The 20,787-nt window shown below is 37.9% G+C and overlaps 1 protein-coding gene across 1 annotated transcript in view; it reads right to left on the reverse strand.

The window, feature by feature from the left end:
- The window catches only part of NPHP3 (nephrocystin 3), a 39,763-nt gene extending 18,998 nt beyond the window's left edge, over window positions 1-20,765 (reverse strand). Inside the window, exons 1-15 of the mRNA XM_045856965.1 lie at window positions 20,303-20,765; window positions 18,361-18,486; window positions 17,665-17,815; window positions 15,408-15,560; window positions 13,405-13,538; window positions 11,850-12,010; window positions 11,306-11,462; window positions 9,209-9,283; window positions 7,528-7,701; window positions 4,980-5,083; window positions 3,921-4,035; window positions 3,534-3,677; window positions 2,955-3,052; window positions 1,819-1,921; window positions 1,325-1,407 (exon numbers count right to left, since the gene is read on the reverse strand). Coding sequence (XP_045712921.1) covers window positions 1,325-1,407; window positions 1,819-1,921; window positions 2,955-3,052; window positions 3,534-3,677; window positions 3,921-4,035; window positions 4,980-5,083; window positions 7,528-7,701; window positions 9,209-9,283; window positions 11,306-11,462; window positions 11,850-12,010; window positions 13,405-13,538; window positions 15,408-15,560; window positions 17,665-17,815; window positions 18,361-18,486; window positions 20,303-20,698 — 2,174 coding nt within the window. The 5' untranslated portion in view covers window positions 20,699-20,765. The remainder of the gene's footprint in view (window positions 1-1,324; window positions 1,408-1,818; window positions 1,922-2,954; window positions 3,053-3,533; window positions 3,678-3,920; window positions 4,036-4,979; window positions 5,084-7,527; window positions 7,702-9,208; window positions 9,284-11,305; window positions 11,463-11,849; window positions 12,011-13,404; window positions 13,539-15,407; window positions 15,561-17,664; window positions 17,816-18,360; window positions 18,487-20,302) is intronic.
- Window positions 20,766-20,787: the final 22 nt, after the last annotated feature.

Here is a 20,787-nt window from a genome sequence, read left to right on the forward strand (position 1 = left end):
ACAATGTGTTCTCTATTTTTTACACAGCAACTGATAACAGGAATTCTGAAACATGATGGAGGAAACCAGTAGTTTTATGGGGCTCCTAGGGTCAAGTTTATTTTAGTGTACCATTTAATTCAATTCAATAAACAAATGCTGGTTCTTATTAAATTCAAACAATTACTACGTATTACAGAACATAAAAGTGAGTAAGACATGGTTCTTATCATCTAGAAGCATGCCACCTAAATAAATATTAGTTAGCCATGCAAATTAAGTTTTTTACAGCCAGAATTTGGAAAATATGAGGCTAAAGAAAATTAGTAAACAGGGGTGTTTGTATTAAATTTTACACAATATTTACCAGTAGTTCATTTTTTTTAATTAAAAAGACATTTAAAAAAGAGGAAAAATCAAAATCAGAAAAAATGGTCCATAGTCCCTCTCAAACAGATAATTTCAATCAACATTGTGAAATAAATGGAAAGTGACTTGCACTCTTGAATTGTACTTACTGATGTTCACAGAGGCCAGATTCACTGCACAACTACGGGAACAGTGGGAAAGAACAGTGCAAATACCACAGGCAAGTCACAGTTTTAGAAGATTTTTTCACTTCAAATGTGGTGCTTAAGCTGAGGATGTGCAATTAAGACACAAGAGTACTAGACTCAGTGTCTAGAATATGAGTTGTGCTAGGATTACTATCTATTGTAATGAATACCAAAAACATGTAATGAATACCAAAAGTTAATCATTTTTAACTCTGGTTTCATATGGACAAACAAGTAGGCTGAGCCAGTACTAAAGAAGAAATAAAAGTAGTGAAACGCTCTAATGCTCATCTAAACACAAATTACTAATGAATTATCTAAAATGGAATAATCTATTTTAAGATGAAAGGTTTATCAGGATTTGACAACAGAGACAACTAAAAATTCCTACTTACATACCTACCTACTAATATTCAAGGGCACTGGAAATAACTTTTTTATGCCTCAGCTGACTTCTCATTTTCCCAAAATGAGGGGGTCTCAAGTGGGTGACAATGAGCCCTCAGGGGTGGGCCCCAAATGAGGGCAACGACAGCCTTCTTTTGCAACCCCCAGTAGGGAAAAGGTTAGTATGATGAAAATTACACAAACATATTCAACAAGTTGTGGTAATTCATGGGCTATTGATCTTCAGCCATAAGTCACATTCACACAGGATGTTAGTATCACTGTTAGAATAAAAAGAATCTGAGTGGCCCAAGAGATTGTCATAGGGATCAGCTGTCCGTATCACATGGTGAGGAAGCAGTCTGCAGCCAACATAAAACATGCAAAAGATCACCACTTACCATGCAATCATTCTGCCGAAAAGGGTGACATAAAGAGCATTGCAGGTTGTAGCAGAACGACAATGTCGTTCTAGCTTCTTCTCCTGCACCAGTTTGCCAAAAAACAAAACAAAATACAAAACCACCCTGGGGTTAAGCGGTCTTTACTACCGAGCCACCAATAAATGTCCCCGTAGAAAGGACATGGGTCCTGCCATCTTGTCAGCAGCATCACTGCTGAGGGGTGTGGGCCACTGGAGGGTGACATGCAAACGCTCGTATGGCTTTTAAAATACCTGCCTAATATAATGTAGTCAAGTAAACCTATGACCAAAATCTTCCTTATTGCTTCTTCTGTATCTTATAAATTTAAGAGCACATGCACTTAACAAAGGAATTACTAACCTTAATTTTCCTTATAACAAGAGAGAATATTGGCTTTTAAGTCTCATATAAGGTGTTTTTAGGAAAGCAGATAAAGAGTAAAAGATAGCAGCGTAATTCAAAATACTTACCTGCTCCTGACTCAGTTTAATGTCTACGGAGTGGCATTCTGCAATTATAACAGATCTTGCATCTTTTGGATTTAAAGGATCAAGATGAAGAGTGGGCCACAACCTTTTGTTTAAAGAAAAGAAAAATGAAATTCTCTTCTAATAATACCACAAAAGCTGTACTCTACCCACAAGTCAAAATCCATTACAAGAATTAATTTTATATATTGCCTTTCTAATATAAGCAAAACTAATCTGTTAATCCTATTAAGTAATATTATTTCATTTATTCTAATGTGTATCATTATTTTCAACAATTAATCACAACGAAGACTATCATAAAATAAATAGCATGTACATTAGATAGTGAAGTGGTATAACACCTCTAGTTCTGTGTGCTATATCCATGAGGAATAGCACAAGACACAGTCTTTGCCCAGAGGTTCCTTGTAATCCAACTGAAATTGAGTCACCCCACAACACGCATTCTCAGTGGAATGGTGAAGACTGTTGGGGGAGGGGGTAAAAAATCTTATTCTTTTTATGTATGAAGCACAAATACACACACATATCTGTTTATATGCATAAGCTAACATATAGAATATGTGCGGTATTAAACTTCCAGGCGGGGAGGTGAGAACATTTACTGAAAAGGCTCCTTGTGGGAGCAAAACTAGGTGGGGAAATACTGCCCCATGGAAGTCCACCACTGCATCCCCTCTGGGAGGACTGTCGCGAAGTCAGCTTGCATTTGAGGACCACAGGTGTCTTAGTCCAGCCCTCTCCCTGTTTTCCTCATCCATAAATGTAACTGCCTACTAGACATCAAGTTACGATTGGCAGCTCAAACTAACCATGTTGGAAAACAAACCTTCCTGTCCTTCGAGCTTCCCACTCAGTTCATAGGACCACCAGTTCCTTGATTTCTCAAGTCAGAAACTTGGAGTCATCCCAGCTTTCCCCTCTCTCACATCCCAGATTTAACCTCCTCCCAGATCCTACAGTTTGCATCTTTTTCCTGGCATGGTCCACTTCTCCCCATCCTCACTGCCACTTTTATAAAAAACATGAAAAGTGCAAACACATATCAAAAACCTCGCCGTGTGCGTACTTAAGACATTTCACATGATCTGGAAGAACTAAAGTCGGTGTCGTACCTCCATGCTGGAGGGCATGTTTCTACATTCACAGAAACAATTACTCTGACATTCACTGGCAGTGGGTCTATCAGCCATTTCATGTGTTTTTCAACTTGCTTAAAAATATAAAAACAAAATTCAATCTATTAATTAAGATATTTCAAAACAACCCAATAATAGCTCCCCAAGTTAAATAAAAATTCTCTGTAAGTTTCTCACTACTATTAAAGATAAAATCATCCATTTTTGGATGATTTATCTCAGAATATTAGAAGAACAGGTGGCAAAAGGCAATTGCTACAGATCTGAATTCTGGACACTTAAGGAAACACTCAAGCCCTAAAAATATGTCGAAATTAACAATTTTTACTACTTGTGAAAATTCAGTTGGTCTTTCCCAACAAGGTACTAGCATCTTCTGGCAAATAGTTTTTTTTTTTATCCACATGCTTCGCCTTTAGAAATTAAGCAGAAATAAAAGAAACAACATCAAGATTTTCTTCTCACGAACACATAAATTAAATGCCTGCTATAGTCATTACTGATATTTTTGGATTGTTCTGAGTATGTCAATAGGTTGCGAAGTAAAAACAGTACCTGAACTTGATCTATGGAATCAATGATGATGATGATGCTTCCTTGATGACGGGCAGAGAGTTTTTCTAGCCAGCGTGGAAATTCCTCTAGAAGCTTAGCAGGATCCAACGTGAGAGCAGAGACTGACCAAGAGTGCTGCATCAGCTGCCAGATGAGAACACACACAGACTGAAGTAGTTACGCTGTATCACAGCTGGTGACGATTATTTCTATCTGCATTTTAACCCAAAATTCAGTCACAGATTGCATTGAGTAGTATTTTTAACCTTATGCAAAACCAAAACAAATGGGTAATATTAAAAATTGGTTTATTGCCAGGTACTTAGCCCCAATAACATCTGAATCTAAACAAAAACTCTGGTAATTCCAAAAGATGGCACACTATACCTTTAGAGTAAGTCGTTTAATAATCAAGGAAGACTCTGAGCTGGTTGACATGGGCCTCCCCACAAAATGAGAAAGAATGAGGGTATTAGGGGAATTCTTCTGTTGTAACTGAATCCTGAAAGAGGGAAGCTCACTTTATTGTCACAGAAAAGGGTTCACAGTGCATTAATTTTCACATGTTATGTATCAGCAATCACAGGGCCAATTTTTTTAAAATATGGGAAATCTCCATTTTTGTCTCCTTTTAGATCCTTTTAAATTAACTTAAAAATTATAGATTCATTTTAATTACAAATTGATATTCACAAATGTAGCCAAAATAGTGTACATTTGAATTTAAAGTATTAGTAAAGTGAGCATCAACCTCTAATTACAAATATGGTATTAGACAAAAAAAGAAGTTTCTTTGTTAAATATAAAAATAGTATTTTCCAAACATAACTTTAAATAAAAGGGCAATAAGAAACAACATATGCTAACTCTTCAATGTCAATAGTTGTTAGTGAAAAAAATATTCTTACTACTTATCTTTAAATAATATGATGAACTGAAATGAATTGAAAAGAATTTATTAGCTTATATGAACCTTAGTCCATAATTTGAAGAACTAGTTGGCATTCATAGTAAAGATTATCTTTTATATTTATATTCTTTATGACTTATTTCACTCTAAATAGTCTTTGCCTTGTTTCACATATTTAAAATCCCAATGAAACTTTTAAGATGAAGCCAATAATTGAAAATAAAGGCACATTCCTTCTAAAATTCACCTAATTCTATGTCACATTGTTCACCCCTTACAAACCACTCCCTTAGTTCTGACCTACGTCATTTATTTACACAATCACAAATTTCTATTCATTTCTCATTCTGTATCTTCTTTCTAATATCTAAACTGTGTATACTTCAGGGCACAAAGCTATTAGTTCACTGCTTTTTGCTCTTTTAATGTTTAGTACAGGCTATGCAGCAAGGCAGACATTCAATACCACATTTTACTGAATGAATCCTGTAATTCAAATGATACCATGATAACAATTTAATTGTACTGCATCATACCACTTTGATAAAAGAAGGGATTTTCCAGAACCTGGTCCTCCAGATACAAGAAGGGGTGGGATTGGTGCTGGTGCTGCCACGAGGTCATTGAGGCGCTGGTAATACTAGAAATAAAAATGAATTTAAATTGTAAGGAAGCACATCTCCTTAGAATAGTCAATAGTCAACTTCTGATTATCCTCTGAACTCTTTGGAGAAAAGCTGCATGAGAAAATGAAACCTACTTGTAATCAACAGCACCCTCATCATTGCTTACTTTTATGGTTGGTATTTTAACCAAGTACAAATGGGCCCCCATTTCTCCTACACATGATTTTGCTATAAATAATGAAGGAGGGACACTTAAGATCCCCATGGGGTTTTGCAAGACTCAGGTGTTTTGCACCATGCTGCAGGGAGGCCTATATTACCCGTTAGCCCCTAAAGTACAGAAAATACCAAAGAATGTCTTCAGGGGGCGATCCACAGACATCCTTGATCTCTTGGTCAAAACACCGGTCCTGGAGACCACCTCAGTTTCCAGGGATTCCTCAGGGTAGGTCCAAACAAGAGCAGGTTTGCTACAGAGAATCAGATTAGGACAGGCCACCCGAGATTTTTCTGAGCTCTGGGCAAAGTCCAAGAACCATTTTTCCCAGGTTTTCCCCAGATACTAAAAACTGGTTCAGAGCTGAAAAGGAAACATTCAGAAAACCAAAATATCTTAGTACTTATTAAGGAGATTCCAAAGTTAACTTGAGGGCTGAAACGTTTATTAATTGTACCAGTGGTCTAAATGACAGCTGATAAGGATTTAAAAGAATTTGTAATAAGTATTTTGTGGCTGGCTTTAGGGCAGCAGAAATTTCCAGCAATTACAATAAACGATTACTTGGTATAGTTTCTCGATTTCTCTGTTTGTCAAATTTAAATACCTAATATATTCTCTAGAATAATTTTGAGAGCAATGAGTTTCTGAAGAAGCAAAAGCTTTATTGACTTATGACCTTGCATATCCTAACAACTTAATTCATTGTCCCACATAAAGCCCATTTATAGACCAATGGTTCCCAAATTAAGACCTCTTGCTATAGAAGAAAAAGTGTAAGATTTAGAGCCAGATTTTGGTTCAAATCCTGGATCTGCAATCTACTCACTCTGTGCTCTTAGGCAAATCATAATCAGTATCTTAGGTTCATCATTTATAAAATAATGATAATAATACCTCTCTTACAAGGGGGGATGCCCCCAAAATTAACTTCTGGAAGGCAGGTCCCTTGTAGTACCAGTTTCTTCCCTTAGCTGAGTGTTCTAGAAACCCATCTGTGCCAGTGTACCAGCTGGTAGTGGTGTGAAAGGCTGCATTCAGCTTCCGTGAATTTTTTTGAAGACTCTTTCAATGCGTTTGCCCATTTCACGATGGGTGATTTATGAGCATACCTGCCCACACTGCGCTGAGTGTGTTCAGCAGTTTTTGACCAAAAAACAGCATGATCTCCACGTCCCACCCTCCCTATTCACCAGGTCTTGTACCTGAGTGACTTATTTTTTGCTTCCCTGTATGAAAAAGTCCTCAAAGTGAAACACTTTGCTGATGTAGAAGAAGTGAAACAAAAAATGGCAGAAGCATTAAAAGGCATCAGAAAAGACAAATAAAAAATGTTTTGAGCAGTGGAAAAAATGTCTTGATAGGTGTATTGCCTCAAATGGAGAGTACTTTGAAAGTGACTAAAGTTTAAACATGTAAGAATACACCATTTTTTATTAATTGGGTCCCCCCTCATAAAAAAATAACAACAATTTAACATTCATCATATGCCAGGTACTATGCCACCTGCTCTACATGTATAATCTGGTTTAATCCACCCAATAACCCTGTGGTTGGTACTATTAATTATTCTCATTTTATAGACAAGAAAGTCAAAGTTTGGAGCTAAGTAACTTGACCAAGCGTGGTTAGGAAATGGAAGAATCAGGACATAAATACACAGTTTAAATTATAAAATTTCTGTAAAAACACAGCTGTTTGTGACAGCTACTATACAATATTTTTTAAAATATTAGTTTTTAAAATTAATTTAAAAAGCACTCAAAATATTTTGAACTTGGGCACAGATACTATGTGCACTTCAAATTGTTTGTTATTTTTAGCTATTTAAGGATGCTGAAGGAGTGATCTGCCTATCATATTAACTACTGTGTTATGTTTTCTGAATGCTTGATACTTTGATTTCTCCAAGAACTGGAAGAATAGATAGGCTTACTAATTTTATTAAATTTCCTAAATATCCTAATCTTGAACTGGTGAATGACAGAGGGTAGCATAATGAACATGTGGATGATAAATCATAATCTGTAACTAAAACTGTTTGATGCTCATAAGTATATTTCATGTCACGTACCTTTCACATGACACATATGTAAACACATGGCTCACAATAGATAATCAAGCCATTAGGGCAGACACTAACACAAATATTAACCTTGACTTCACTTAGGTGAAAACACAGTCATCACACTGCCTTAAGTGGAGACTGATCTTTGTTGGAACAATACTCTAAATGCTTACTTTCTCAAATCCCAATTCATGGGCTGAGTTTGAAGCCTGTTGAAAAGTTTCCATTTGCTCTTGCTCATCATGTATGTCCCATAGAACATCACCAAAGTCGTCTTCTTCTGGAATAGAATCTTCACTCCCCAAATCCTTAGTCTCCAGATCTGTGTTCTCAAAGCCTAGGATGTCCTGAGCACCAAGAGCAAGCACATGAAAACTAATGAAACACAAAAAAACCTTGTAGCAGCATTAGCACAAAGGCCTAAGGTGGACTTGACCTACTAGGGAGAACAAGTCCAAAACCATGGATTTGGTATAGTACCTACAAGAATAAATTGTAACTATAAAAAACACTAGTTTTAAAATAGAAAAAGAAATATTAAAATGATAAAGACAAAGACCTCTCTCTTTTATTAAAAATAGAGTTAGAAGGGTATTTGACTCCCATGGGATCTGTTTTCTGAAAAATGTTATATAACATCTTTGGTTCTATCTGGCAGATGAGTAATTTTAAAGACTGTACAAATACTAAGTAACATGCTCCTTTACATTTTTATAAGGATGTAATTACTTAGATGAGGTTCTTGATATCAAATGTCTCTGTTGGGATCTGTAGCCTTTATATCACTGAAAATCTGTGATCCTTCTAGTGGTGAAGATGGTAAGTGAGTATGTCCCTCTCACTTGCTGTCACTTATTATGCTCAAGTCATTTTATTTAATTGGTCTTAAAGTTCAAATGGTTGTTCAGAAAATCAAAACTGATGTCAAAAGTTATACTAAAGAACATCATACAAAATGTGTTGCCAGAAGTCTTATCATTATGTTTTGGGGCTCACTCTTTTACTCTGATAACATATCTCCATACTTTTCAGATTGGGCCCCCAGTCCCCCGGGGGAGGTTGCAGCAGGTATGGGCAACCACAGGATAAACATGGTACATCTAGTGCCCATTTAACTACAGGTGAAGGCTTATTTTTCTTTTCATCATTATTACCATTTTTGCTGATACATGATTTTAAATATTCTATGTTAAAAACAGCCCTGGCTGGTGTGGCTCAGTGGATTGAGCACCGGCCTACAAACCAAAGGGTCACTGGCTGGATTCTCAGTCAGGGCACATGCTTGGGTTGCAGGCTAGGCCCCCAGTAGGGGGCACGTGAGAAGCAACCACACATTGATGTTTCTTTCCCTCTTTCTTCCTCTTCCCATCTAAAAATAAATAAATAAAATCTTAAAAAAATAAACTCAGATATACTATCAAGCAGAATATATAACACTCATACATTTTCAAGGTAATACTTGAGACATCATAGAAACTTCCAGCTCCAGACACCTCCATGACCCCGAGAGGTGTTTTCACCCCTCTGTGTTACAGCACAAAATTTTGAGGATTTTTCAAATACACAAAAATTCAAGGAGTGAACATTTTCCCTTACTTTTTAACTAGTACTTTTGCAATACATTTTATACTTCACAGTACTGAAGCATCAAACAGCACTGAGACGGGTGAGAGAGATGCACAGCACTCGTAATTCTGCAACGACACCACAGGATGAACACCCCACAGAGACAATGGTGCTCTCCCTGAGCACTGGCTCCAGAAAACGAACAAGTGATTTTCTCTGGAAAACCCTATTTTATGGAAAGCAGTCTTAAATATTTTAGATGAAATCTTGCAGGGGATGCATATTTACCTGTTTAATAATCTTTTCCACATAAATATAAGTTTTATATACACCTTCTGCAGGATCTCCTGAGTGATCAATGATCTGGGAGGAAAAAAAAGAAGTTTAACAAGAAGAAGAAAAAACAGTAATAACAAGAGGAAATGGGTGGGGGTGGTAACCACTTTTCTAGTGCTTATGTGCCATAAACTGTTCTAAGTACTTTCTATGTATTAGCTCATTTACCCTCACAATGACCCTCTGAGGGAAACCCTGACTACTTCCATTTTATGGAAGAGGAAATTGAGGCAAGTTAAGTAATTTGTCCAAGGTCACACAAAGGATTTAGTGTGAACAATGCTATAATCAAACAGTGTATGTTTTTTGCCTATGTGTCCAAATGTTGTCTACATATTTCTGTACCATTCAACATACATAGCCTTCAAAACACAGCAAAATCAATTTTTATGCCAGTAAAGTTAATTCTACAAAGCAAAAAAGCAAAATACTATTTGGCTATGTACAACAGTCTTTTGAGTTTGCTCAAAGAATGCCCTATCTGAAAAGAACATGTGTATTACTAAAATGATTGACATCTGTTAAGATAGCATAAGACAATGGTTTTAGAAAGTGTATCAGGTGAACTGCCATGAAAGCTCAGCATATGTTCACATTTATAACACGGGAGAAAGAAGCTTATTTTATCTTACTTTCATAAATTCATCCTTCTAGTATACTGATTTATAGAAGCAAGATTTATAGAATTAAAAGAATAGAGATAAGAAAGGTGAATTAGTATCTTTTCTCATGAGACCTGATGGAGTAAACTGATAATAAAAATAAAACCAAAGACAGAAATGGTTCTAGAGATTAACTATAATAAAAAATCACTTTTTTGACTTAGACTCTTTGGTTTAATGTTATGCTGGTCTCAAGATACATTTTTAACACTAAATGATGTAAGATAAATGCTTGTGCCCTGGCTGGTGTGGCTCAGTGGACTGAGCACCAGCCTGCAGAGCAAAGGTGGGGACACATGCCTGGGTTGCAGGCCAGGTCCCGGTTGGGGGGTGTGTGAGAGGCAATCAGTGGGTGTTTCTTTCCCTCATTTCCCTTCTCTCTGGAAATAACTAAATAAAACCTTAAAAGAATAAAATATAAAATAAAATAAACAAAACAAAATAAAATAAAATAAAAATGCTTGTATTCACATTTGATCTTATTTTCTGGCTGAAATAAAGAGAACTAAAACCTTAAAAAATCCTAGAGCTGTTTTCTATTGTATTCTTAACATTATATAAACATTTCCCAAACTAACTCGGTGTGCAGTCATGCAAAGTCTGCAATCTCCATTCTAAAGTGTGTCTTGCCATGAATGTAAGGATGATTAAATCTCTTTCTCCACTCATCAGTTTTTTGCTTTTCCCCATGCTCTTAGGAAAGATTATTATAAAAAGGCTCCTCCTTACACTAATTCTTGGTCAGGTAGATAGAAAAGAAAAAAAGAGAGAAAAGAAAAAAAAAGAGAAAAGAAAAAAAGAAAAGAAACAAAACTTGGGGAAAAAAGCACAGAAAAGAATCTGAGTTATCCACTCACAGGTAATACTTTTTAGCCACATACCGCTATTTATTCCTCTTTCTCTCATAGTTCACAATGAATCTGTTAGGAAATCTGTTGACTCTACTGTCAAACTTTATCCAGAACCCTACCATTTCCCATCACCTCCTCTACATCACCCTGGTCCAGGCCACCAGCATCTCCCACCTGGATGACTACAACATGCCTCCAACTCTGACCTCTCCCACAAGCCCTAAACCACAGTCAGTTCTCAACACAGCAGCCTAAGCAATCCTCCGCAGAATTAAATTTCTTCTGCTGTTGCTGATAAAGTCCTCCAACAGCTTCCCATCTCACTCCAAGAAAGTAAAGGTCCTTAAAACGGTCTCCAGGGTTCTTCACAATCAGCCTCCTTTTACCTTTTCTATACTTCTCCCCGCACTCTGCCTTCCATGCACTCCTCCTTCCTTCCTCTCTCCACCTGTGCCACATCACTTCCATGTCATGGCCTTTGCTCTAGCACTTGCCTCTGCCACGCATGTTCTTAAAAAACAACCTATGAATTTTACCTTGACTTTGTTGGTCTTGTTTTGGTTAGAAACTTGATCAATCAATTGCTGGACAGAATTGGAACTGACTTCCCCGTCCTCCAAACGATGATAAATTAATCGTGGTTTGCCTTCTGGATTTTTCAGAAAAGCTTCTTCACAGTCTTCCAACAAAAAACTAGATTGGAAATCAGTATTTCTTTTACTATACTGCACTGTCGCAACAGTCAATCAACCTAAGTGTCCATAGTGGGGGTTACTGCAATAACAAGTGGCCAAAAAAGCCCAGATGCAGAACAAGGGAAACTTTCCAAAAACTGGTGTTTTTATAGCTCTGTTCCAGCTTAGCATTAAAATAGAATGTGTTCATTATTAGGTGGTGAGAGTGCATTAAATTAAATTTTAAAGCATATGTAACTTCAATTTTTTAAATCTAACATAAAAAGCTCTCAAACATACTGTTAAACATGGCTCACAATGATGGATCAAACTCATGAGGCTTTGCAAATAAATGGAAAAGTTAGAAGCTTAACTCCTGTAAAAAATTACAAAAATTTCAGCTTACCTTGGTAAAGTTAAATGAATGAATAAGATAACTAATGAACTCTTCTCAATTTCCCACTTTCTTACAGCAAGGTATTGATTTTCAGTATCTATTGGAAAATGTTCAGCATGGAAAAAATATCCCATTGTCTCACACATTCTCTTAAGTTTAGGTGAATAGTCCTAAAAACAAGTTAAGACATATAAAAGCACACCATATTTAACTAAAGGTCTAGTCAGTTTCATACTACTTAAAATAAAAAAGCATGCTTTAGAACCAGTTGGATATTTTCTGATAAAAAAATATACAATCATATTTTTAAAAAATCTTTAAGAGAAAAGGCAAGTTTCTCTATAAAATGAAAATAATAATAGCTTAATAACTTGGCTGTTTCCTAGCTCAGAAAATGATAAAGCCTAAAACAATGGGAGAAAAATATTAGGTTATTTTGCTTTGGTATTTATATGTATTAATATTTTCCCAAATGATTTATGTTTCATTGTTGTAAAGAATGAAAAATATAAATCCATAGATCTATATAGGAAAAAAAATACCCACCATGAATATTAGAACACTAAACAAACATATATAAAATAAAAATATGTTGGTCATAACAAATTAAGTTACTAAGTAATGATGACTCTCATTCTGCAACATATTAGTAATTCAACATGTGTTTGGGAATAACCTATTTTCAGTTAGTGAGTGAAAGCTTTGGTTTGCAAAATATTTGGCTTTTACCAAAACTGAGTAACATAAAAAAAAAGCACTAAATGAACTTACTAAACAGTCTGGAGGATGCTAATATAGTAGGTTCAGCACGGGACATGCAGATTTACTTAAAATTCAGTTAGAACAAACCGACAGTAGTTGGCAAATGTTTTCACAAATTAATAACAGTGTAACAACTTGGCTGCTCTGGCGGAGGTCTTTGTGGTCCATTTAGTCTCTGTCACAAGTTATTCTGCTGTGGTAGTGAGAAGTGGCCACAGACAAACTGTAAACAAACGAGCATGGCTGTGTTCCGATAAAACTTTATTTATGGACACCACAATCTGGATTTCACGTCACAAAATACTATTCTTCATTTGATTTTTTCCAACCATTTAAAAATGCAAAAAACAATCTTTCCTCTGGGTCATACAAAAGTAGACAGCAGGCCAGATTTGGCCCACAGGCTGTCGTTTGCCAACCCCTGCCTTTCATGAAACCTGATGGCTGCTTTGAAAAATTAAAAGCCATAACAAGGATTAAATTTTGTTATAACCTGACACAGATTCAAGGATAGAGCAGACAGATACTAACTAAAGCAGGCACTATCAGCAAGGGACTTACACATTGTGGGGAATGTGTGATGGAGCATTCAAAAGCACAAAATTTCTAAGACCTTAATTTAAAAATACAGATAATACTGAGCAAGATTTTCTCTTAAGAAAAGCCCAAAATGCTTCCTGCTCTTTAAGACATATGGAGTAGGCAGCAAACTATGAGGTTTAAATGTAGTAGAATCAGAAATGGGAAATAATATTACTTTATATTTTAAATCAGTGAATATGGAATTTATAAATATCTTTACCTTAAGGAAAAGATCCATTTCAGGCTGGGTTTCATCTGTAGAAATGAGGTAACATCTGACAGTGTTACTCCAGAGAGAATGTGAAAACAAGGGAGTAACTTGTAATAAACTAGCTACAGCAACATCCCAGTCATCTGAAAATAAAATTTCTCATAAGTTTGTGAAAAAAATCACCAGAAAGCATTTGACAAGATGATTTTTAGAAAGTCAGAAAAAACACAACAGGCGTCTTAGAATGGAATCTGATCTCACGTGCTAATACTGGCATAACTTTTAGAATAACATATTAGAAGGCAATCAGTTCTCTAACGTGAAATTCTGTTCTGGGACTTAAAGCAATCAATGTTGCCAGTGGTCTTTGCTGCAGTACTGGTGGTTTCAGTCAAACGTCATGGAATTTGGCCACACGGGCTGTTCAAAAGTTTGCTTCTTGAGGAGAGCCTACATTACCAGGCTGGCCTATGGTTTTACCTACTTACTATTCTTGAATTATAGTAAGTCAAAAAGAAAGTTCAAGAATGGTGTAAAATGATGGTAACCATATGCTACTTAGTGTTAAAGAATATTTTAAGAAATATTTGGCTAACTCAAAAGGCATAATTTAAAAAATGATTTTTATTTTGCTAATAGATAAATAATTTTACAGTCCTAAGAAAAAAGAGCAGAGCTACTTATAACATCCCAGATCGCCATTGGTGCTGAAATTCTAGCAGATGTTAGAGATGTTTTAGATACCAAATTATAAAAAATGATATTACTTTTGACTAAGAAAACTGTATTACATAACTGAGGTTTTATATTCTACTCTGCAACCTGCTCTAAACTTTGACATCATCAAAGATGCACGGAGAAAGACTCAATTAGACTCTCATTACTCATCTAAACACCTGAGAATTCAGACCATCTGTTCAGTTATTAGAACATGAGTGGACAATCTAGCTGTTGGGGCCTGCCCTGCCTGGTCTCAGGAAGATGTAACCCCCCATGACTTAGGCTGAGTGACCTCCCCCCATGACCTCTGAACCAGAAGCCACTAAGGAGACAAAACTTATTTTCCTGGCATGAATACTGCCTATTCTGTGCCTGGCCTCCTACGCTTGATCAGTTAGCCAATGACGGGAAAGATTTCCCATGGGGGGAATCCCCTAAGGCAGGCATGATCACGAGGAGGCCTCAGGGAAGAGATTCGGGGCTGTGGAAATGAAGGGGTGGTCGACATCGCCCCCTGCCCCCTCGGCTTTGTCAAGGTCTGAGTCCTTGTTCTTAGTTGTGAGAAATCCAAGTCTCTTGGCTGCCTTTGTCTCCTCTGCCTGACTCAGGCCTGAGGAAATAGCAGGGGCAGTGCAGTCCAGACCAGAGTTGGCGGACCCCCGGGGTAATCAGGCCTGGGACATAGAATATGCAAGATCTTGTGAGATCTATTTGCTGGAGGATGTTATTAAATTAGAATTTGAAGGCACAGACAGGAAACCAAAACTAGCCCTTTGAGCCCTGTAGTCCTTTCAAATGATACAACTCCAAACTTTGCCCAGAATCCCAGCAGGAGTTCTGTCAGTCCCTTTGAAAATTACCTATTCCTTTTGATCTTTCTTGCCAGACTGTGAATCCACAAACTGTCTGTTTTCTTAATAAAAACCTACTTGGGCAAAAGAACGAGGCGCTCTCCACTAGAGAGAGTGGCCATTTCGTCCCTATTTCCCCACAGGACCTGGTTGTCTCTGTGTATGTTTTTCTCGTGTCTCGACGAGCATGCGCAGCAGGGATGGATACTGCTGGCCAGTATCCGCCACATCTAGCCATGGAGCACCACCTGATCCTAAGGCGAACAAGGTAATTTCACCAGCCCTGGTCAGTGACAGCACTAGTGCATGATGGTTTGACAATGAAAGACATCCAGTATACAAAGCTCACGTTCTGCTGATGGTAGTTGTCCCAGCACCAGATTAAAGTAGGTAAACAGTCACTACCATCAGCCACTGTAATTGGCAAATAGTGTGTGTTACCTCTGTTGACATTTGCAAAGGGTCCTTCCACATCTATGGAACTGTGGGCGAACTCAGGACCCCTGAAGGACTGCTGAAGCTGGATCATACTCCCTATGGAAGGTTCACTTCCCAGGGCTCCTCCAGGCCAGTATTCACACTGGGTTCCAGCAGCTGTGAAAGCAAGAGATTTTATCTGAATGTTCAAAAACTTACCAGGTACACTGAACAGGATTTCTAATTTTAAAAAATACTGCAATATTATAAGTATAACATATATTTGAACTTGAATAATTTTTAAAGTACTTTGCCACCCATTTCTGCCAAGTTCTAAGGTACAGGTTAATGTAATTCTGGTTATCATCTCAGTTTCAAAGAGGGAATTAAAAAGAGAAGGATGAAAAAAATTAAGAATACAGTACAATATACATATGATGTTTCATAGAACTGTATACTTAAAACTTATATAATTTATTAACCCATGTCATCTGCATAACTTTAATTGAAAAAATAACCAAGGGAATTATAATAACAGACATAAAAACACCCCCACACAAAAATTCTCAAAAACATTTCTAACTATATGGTTTAAATATCAGTGTAAAAGTTGAAGGAAAGAATTTCAAAGGAATACTATTACTAGCACAGTAGTAATTAATGTTGGTAATTCATTAGGCTGTAAGCTAAAGATGTAAACACTATATCCTGTTTAATCTCCCAGAGCAACAAAATTGTTTGACTTGATAGGTACTTATGTAAATTATATTTGCCAGGCTATCTATAAAGCATCCTTGACTAAACATAACTAAACTGGAGTTTGGGCTAAATTTCTCGCAAAATTGAGATTATTTGTAGGTCTTTGAATTTCAAATGAGTGACACTCCCTCAGATATTCTTTCTTCATGTTTAAATTAAAAGATGAAGAAAGACCTAGGAGGAAATATTAACTGGTTTTTATTAACTTGCCAAGACAGTAACAATACAATAGTTTTAAAACACTGTACGTTTTTAACATGTGTCAAATCTGAAATCACCACCAGGATGACTGTGGGGGCATTAAAGAATCTTCTTAGTCACTCTAAGCTAATAAGAATCACTTCATTCTGCCCCACCCTGAAAACTTGGTAATGAAAACCCTAGCACTCTGGTCAGATTCCAATAGCATCAAAATACAAATTAAAAGGAAATGTCAGTTGCCATACTTCACTCCAAAATGTATCCGTTTGTAAGAATATAATTAATTGTTTTTTAAAAATAAATGAGAGTATGTCTGCATTTTCCCACCACATTTAAAATAGAATCTTTTTTCTTTTTTTTCAATATCAGTCACACTTTAATGTTTTCTTGGAACACAGTAGACCCTTTCATTCTATGATTCCAGGCTTTTCTCTCTTTCTTCTTAAAAAAAATATTTTATTTTTAGAGAGATGGAAAAGAAGGGAGAACAAGAGGGAGAGAAACACTGATGAGAGAAACATCAATCAGTTGCCTCTTGCAAGGCCCCAACTGGGGGCCTGGCCCGCAACCCAGACATGTGCCCTGACTAGGAATCAAACCAGCAACCTTTTGTTTGGCAGGCTGGTGCTCAATTCACTAAGCCACACCAGCCAGGGCCAGGCTTTTCTTTATTTCTAGAAAAGACATATTTTATATGCTTAAATATAAAATAAAAACTTTCTGAATAGTTCATAAAACTGCACTGGAAACTACACAATGAAATACTATGCAGACATTCTGATAGTTGCAAAGACTACACCATTATGTGGAAAAGCAACGTGACAGAGACTGCTAAATGTCCGACAATATCCACTTTCCCCTTCTTCCTTCTATAAGAACCCCAAACTTTAGGTGGATACAAGGCTCTCCTATTAATGATTATACTTTCCAATTATCCTAGGTATAGTTCTGGCCAATGGAATTTGAGTAGGAGTAACTCATATAGCTTTTAGGCCCTGCTTTTAAGGAAAGGAATGTTACCCTTTCCTCTTCCTCTAGCTAAAATATAGATGTGATGGTGGAACCTGGAGGAGCTATCTTAGACTAGAGAGAGAGAAGCTGTGGGTTAAGGCTGGCAGAGCAACAAGACAGAAGAAACCTCAGCCCCTGACAACATCATGTACTTTAGGGAAAAGAGCTTTTGTAAGAGCTGAGAACCAGAGAGAAAAATGCAACTCTGTAACAGCTATCACTGGTAAGTAAAAGGACTCAAAGTTGGCTCTATAATAGCACCATACCCATATTGAAAGCTCAAAATATTATAAATAGGAAATACATTCACCAGTAACATCCGTACAGTTGTCATCCGAATCAGACTCCCCAGGATCAAATACTTGGATCCCCTGAGCTTGTAGCCTCTGAAGTTTGCTCTCCAACTCTCGTTTGGCCCTCAGTAAGTCCTGAATTTCATTTTCCTTGGTCTCCCTAAAAATCTTGGAAAGAAGAATTTAGATTTTGAAAATTTGCTATAATAAAAAGTGTCTTCAACTTTTAAGGAGAAAATCTTTCATTCATTTGGTTCTTGCTCTCCTCCTTTGTAGGATGAATAATCTGAGTACCCCTTCCTCACTGTTTACAGCTGGACCCGCTGGAATGACAGCCGGATGCATGTCTGTGGAGTGGGGCTGTCTTGTGAACTGCAAAATGTTTAGCAAATGTGTTCCCCCTGCCACCAAAGGCCAGTAATGCCCTCCCACTCCAAACATCCCCAAACATTTCCAAATGCATTCCCCCATAAAGAAATGCTCCATTTCTTTAAAAAAAATCCTTATTAAAGTGTTCACTTTTATACCTTTTCTTTGAAACTATCTCAAGTTTACCAGGTGCAACTCAAAACTGTAAAGTGTTCCACTCTAGTTCTTAGAATTCTCATGACTCCTACATTACTTACTATTATTTTTATCACAGCATTCTATGAACTTTGAATATATGTAGTTATTATTCCACATCATTTTGAGAATAAAAATGTAAGGAATACCTTGAATTGCCTTTTAACTTTATCTCTGTCATGTTCAAATGTAGCTGCCCTCTCCATGGCTTGGTATTTGGCTTCCAAAGCGCTCTCCTTTTCCCGAAGTATCTTCTGATAAGTTTTTTGAAGTGCCTGAAATAATTTACCTTGTTATCTAACAAAAATGGAATTCTTGCCCAATTTTACATGATCTTACATATATATTACATATCTTAGAATTTTAACAATTTACTTATTATTTTACCAGTTATCAAGAACTATATATTGCCATTTTATTCAAACACATAATAAAAAAATGCAAACATGCCTGAACTATAGTAAATGAAGATACTTCACCATTAAGCTTTCCATGGAAAGTACTTTTTCTTTACTGTACAAGTTCTTAATCTCACACCTCACTTTCCTCTTCTCTCAGAGAACAAGAAGTATAATTTCTAAGCTTAACTGGAAAGATAATTCTGTGACACCATGCGCTCCTTGTCTCCAGGTCTTATTCATCTTACTATCTGCAGACTTCCCCCACTTAATGTCTGACTAAACGCATTAAGTAAATACACACTTGTTTGTGCCTAGCTATGTGAGAAAGTAATGAAAAAGATTACACAAGGAATCAGGACTGGTAACAGGAGGAACCTGAGACTGTGTGTGGCATTTGTCCACCCTTACTGCACTTGACACTGGTTCTCTTCCACCTCCATCTCAGTGTTATTTCCAACATACAGTGTTTATCGGAGGGTGGTTTGGAACCATGAAATCTGATATCTGAAGTGTATACAACCATTTTGTACATGCAAGTGCATTAAGGCTGCTCGGTAGGAAAACTGGTAAGACAACAGATGGACTGCTGATAAGTATTTCTTTCCAGGTAACGTGTTGATGATACAACAGCTAATATGGGGGGTGGGTGGGTTGACTGGCATGCCTCCTCTAGAAGAAAAGTCTTCCTCCTTTTAGAAAACTCAGTCTGAGGGTCTAAAAGTGTCTTCCATAGTAAAGAAAGAAAGTAAACAAACCACAACTCTCAAAGGGGCCCCAAACAATTGGCACAAAGTCTCACAACTCTAACCACAGAAAATCAACCATTAGCTTTATTATATACTATTTTAATGAGTTAAAATAGATCTGCTACAGGAAGGTCAGGCTTTTTTTTTTTTAGATTTTATTTATTTATTTTTAGAGAGGGAAGGGAGGGAGATAAAGAGAGAGAGAGAAACATCGATGTGCGGTTGCTGGGGGTCATGGCCTGCAACCCGGGTATGTACCCTGACTGGGAATCTAACCTGCAACATTTTGGTTTGCAGCCCGAGCTCAATCCACTGAGCTATGCCAGCCAGGGCGCATTTTTTTTTTAAAGTAAATTAAATGGATTAAGGGAATTGGAGTATACCTCAACCACAGCAGTTAAGATAGTGGCAATCTATTGTCACGATGCAGAAAAATTCACTTTGGGGTCATTAAAACCCAAGAGCAATGGAACCACACAAAGTAACCGAGACATATATGCCACCTTAGAGGTCCATAAAATTTTAGCACAGTGGGGAGTTAGAGACTTCTGGGAAGATTTTGACGAGTTGTTTCAACAGATTGTATCAATGTATTTTGTATGTGTGTGCCCTGTGTGAACCTACTTCTCTAGAGCCCCATGGAGACTGGCATTTGCTGCTTCGGGACACTTTCAGGCTAATTGCTTCAAGGCCACTAAATGAATGAACCAGAAATAGAAAAGGGGTGGCATTAGTGAAGGAATCAGTTTAGACCCCAAGAGAATATGCCCCTTCAAATTAATACGCAAAGCAGTTTCTGCTCAACTTTCAAAACTACTTGGTTTGGAAAGGAGACGGGATGGGCATGGATCCGGGAAAAGCTACGCGGCCCAGCGTAGGCGGCCCGGACCTCACTTCCCGGGGCGTTGAGGCCTCCCCGGTTGCGCGCCCAGGCTCGGCGTTACCTGCAGCTCGGCCCGCAGCCGCTTGTTCTCCGTGTCCAACTTGGCCTCACGGCGGCCCATGGACAGCAACTCCTGATTCTTGCTGACCCGGAAGATTTCGTACTCCTTCTTCAGCCGCTCGTACTCAGCCACCGCGTACTCTAGCTCCGGCACCGAAGAGCCAGTGGACTTGAAGCTAGCCCCCAGCAGCCCGCCGCCGCCTGCCCCGCGGTTCAGCGACCCGGGCCCGGCCCCCGCGGCCGCCGCTCCCGCACCCCGGCGGAAAGAGCTGCGCAGCAGGCGGGCCTTGGGCTTCACCTCCACCGGGATCTCGCAGGCCTCTCCACCGCCCGCCCCGTACGTGTCCTCGATTACCTCCCCGCCCGCGGGGCTCACGAGCGACGACGCGGTCCCCATAGCGCCTACAGCCGCCCCTACTTGGAGTATTAGGAGGGGCGGGACCGAGCAAGCTGGGCAGGACCGGGCGGGCACCACCCAGCTGGGCT

Source organism: Phyllostomus hastatus, unplaced genomic scaffold, assembly GCF_019186645.2.
Source record: "Phyllostomus hastatus isolate PE091 unplaced genomic scaffold, TTU_PhHast_1.1 phas_scaffold_129, whole genome shotgun sequence".
Taxonomy (NCBI): domain Eukaryota; kingdom Metazoa; phylum Chordata; class Mammalia; order Chiroptera; family Phyllostomidae; genus Phyllostomus; species Phyllostomus hastatus.